Source organism: Lupinus angustifolius, chromosome LG19 (assembly GCF_001865875.1).
Source record: "Lupinus angustifolius cultivar Tanjil chromosome LG19, LupAngTanjil_v1.0, whole genome shotgun sequence".
Classification (NCBI taxonomy): Eukaryota; Viridiplantae; Streptophyta; class Magnoliopsida; order Fabales; family Fabaceae; genus Lupinus; species Lupinus angustifolius.
The window spans coordinates 7,599,282-7,601,142 of record NC_032027.1 but is presented as its reverse complement, the minus strand read 5'-3'; the positions used below and the strand labels follow the sequence as shown (position 1 = coordinate 7,601,142).

Below are 1,861 nucleotides of genomic sequence, written 5' to 3'. Positions count from 1 at the left end.
AGAATGGTTGGTGAATTTTGATCCAACAAGGCAGAGTAAAGTGAAATTTGCAGACCACAGAGTCATTACAGCTGAAGGAACAGGTGATGTTCCCCTGACCATGGCAAATGGGAGGAGAGCATACATAAGTGATGTACTATTTGTTCCTGAGATGAAGACTAACTTGATCAGCATTGGCCAGTTGCACGAAAAAGGACTCACTATGTAGCTACTGAATGGCTTTATGACAATCTATGATGAACAAAAGAGGAAGATCTTGAAAGTTCCACTAACAAGAAACAGAACCTTCCAAGTCAAGTTAGGAGCAGGGAATTCTCAATGCCTGAGTGCAATAACCAAGAAGGATGAAACATGGTTATGGCATCTGAGATATGGTCATCTCAACTTCAGAGATCTTGGATTTCTAAGGTCAAGAGAAATGGTAAGTGGTTTGCCAGAAATCAAGGTTAAGCAACCTGATTGTGAAAGCTGCATCACAGGAAAATTGACTAGGACATCTTTCAGCAATTACTCACAAGCAAGAGCCTTAGATACACTACATGTAGTGTACTCAGATGTGTGTGGACCTATGGAAGTGCCTACACTAGGAGGAAACAGGTATTTTGTCTCTTTCATAGATGAGTTCAGTAGGAAGATGTGGATCTATCTCATTAAGGCAAAAAGTGAAGTCTTTGTCAACATAGTAAGATACAAAGCAATGGTAGAAAGGCAATCTGGTAAACAAATCAAAATACTCAGAACAGATGGAGGAGGGGAATTCACATCAAAAGAAGTTGAGAAATTCTGTGAAGACAATGGCATAATTCATGAAGTCACCTCTCCATACACTCCACAACACAATGGTCTAGCTGAGAGAAGAAACAGGACAGTGATGAATATGGTAAGATGTATGCTCAAGTGCAAAAGCCTTCCTCACAACCTATGGGGTGAAGCAGTCACAACTGCTACATATGTCCTCAACAGATGTCCTACACAAAGGCTCAACAATATGGTTCCTGAAGAGGTATGGACAGGGAAGAAACCTTCAGTGAAACACCTAAAAGTGTTTGGTTCTATGTGCTATAGACATATACCAGACCAGATCAGAAGGAAACTAGATGATAAAGGTGAGTTGATGATTTTTGTTGGCTACAACTCAACTGGATCATACAAACTACTCAATCCTGTGACAAAGCAAATAGTTTTCAGCAGGGATGTCAAGTTTGATGAGATGAGTACTTGGAATGATATTCTCAAGAAGATTGAACACAAAGAAGCAGTTGTCACAGTGCCAATAGAAGAAGAGCATGAGAACATACAGAGCATACAGGCAACAAACACAATCTCAGGCTCAGAAAGGGGTGAATCTAGACCTTCAAGAACAAGAAGCAGACCAGCAAGACTTAGTGAATTCGAGATGCTAGCAGATGATGCAGTTACAGAAGAAGGTGACTTAATCCACTTTGCACTCATGGCTGAAGCTGAACCAATTACCTTTAGTCAAGCAATCAAGGAAGAAGTCTGGATCAGTGCTATGGAGGATGAGATTAAGTCAATTGAGAAAAACAACACTTGGGACTAGCTAATCTACCAACAGACAAGCATCCTATTGCTGTAAAGTGGGTATACAAGGTAAAGTGCAGGCCTGATGGAAGCATCTCCAAACACAAAGCCAGATTAGTGGCAAAAGGGTATATGCAAAGGGAAGGATATGACTACTCAGAGGTGTTTGCCCCTGTTGCCAGATTTGAAACTGTAAGGCTAATTGTGGCTTTGGCAAGCAGAAATGATTGGAAGTTGTGGCAGCTTGATGTCAAGAGTGCCTTCTTGAATGGGCCTCTTGAAGTTGTGTACATCACCCAACCTCCTGGATTTGAAATAG

General features: G+C 41.2%; 1 protein-coding gene across 1 annotated transcript in view; it reads left to right on the top strand.

The window, feature by feature from the left end:
- LOC109333958 overlaps positions 1–208 on the top strand; it is a 595-nt gene extending 387 nt beyond the window's left edge. The window contains exon 2 of the mRNA XM_019569536.1: positions 3–208. Coding sequence (XP_019425081.1) covers positions 3–208 — 206 coding nt within the window. The remainder of the gene's footprint in view (positions 1–2) is intronic.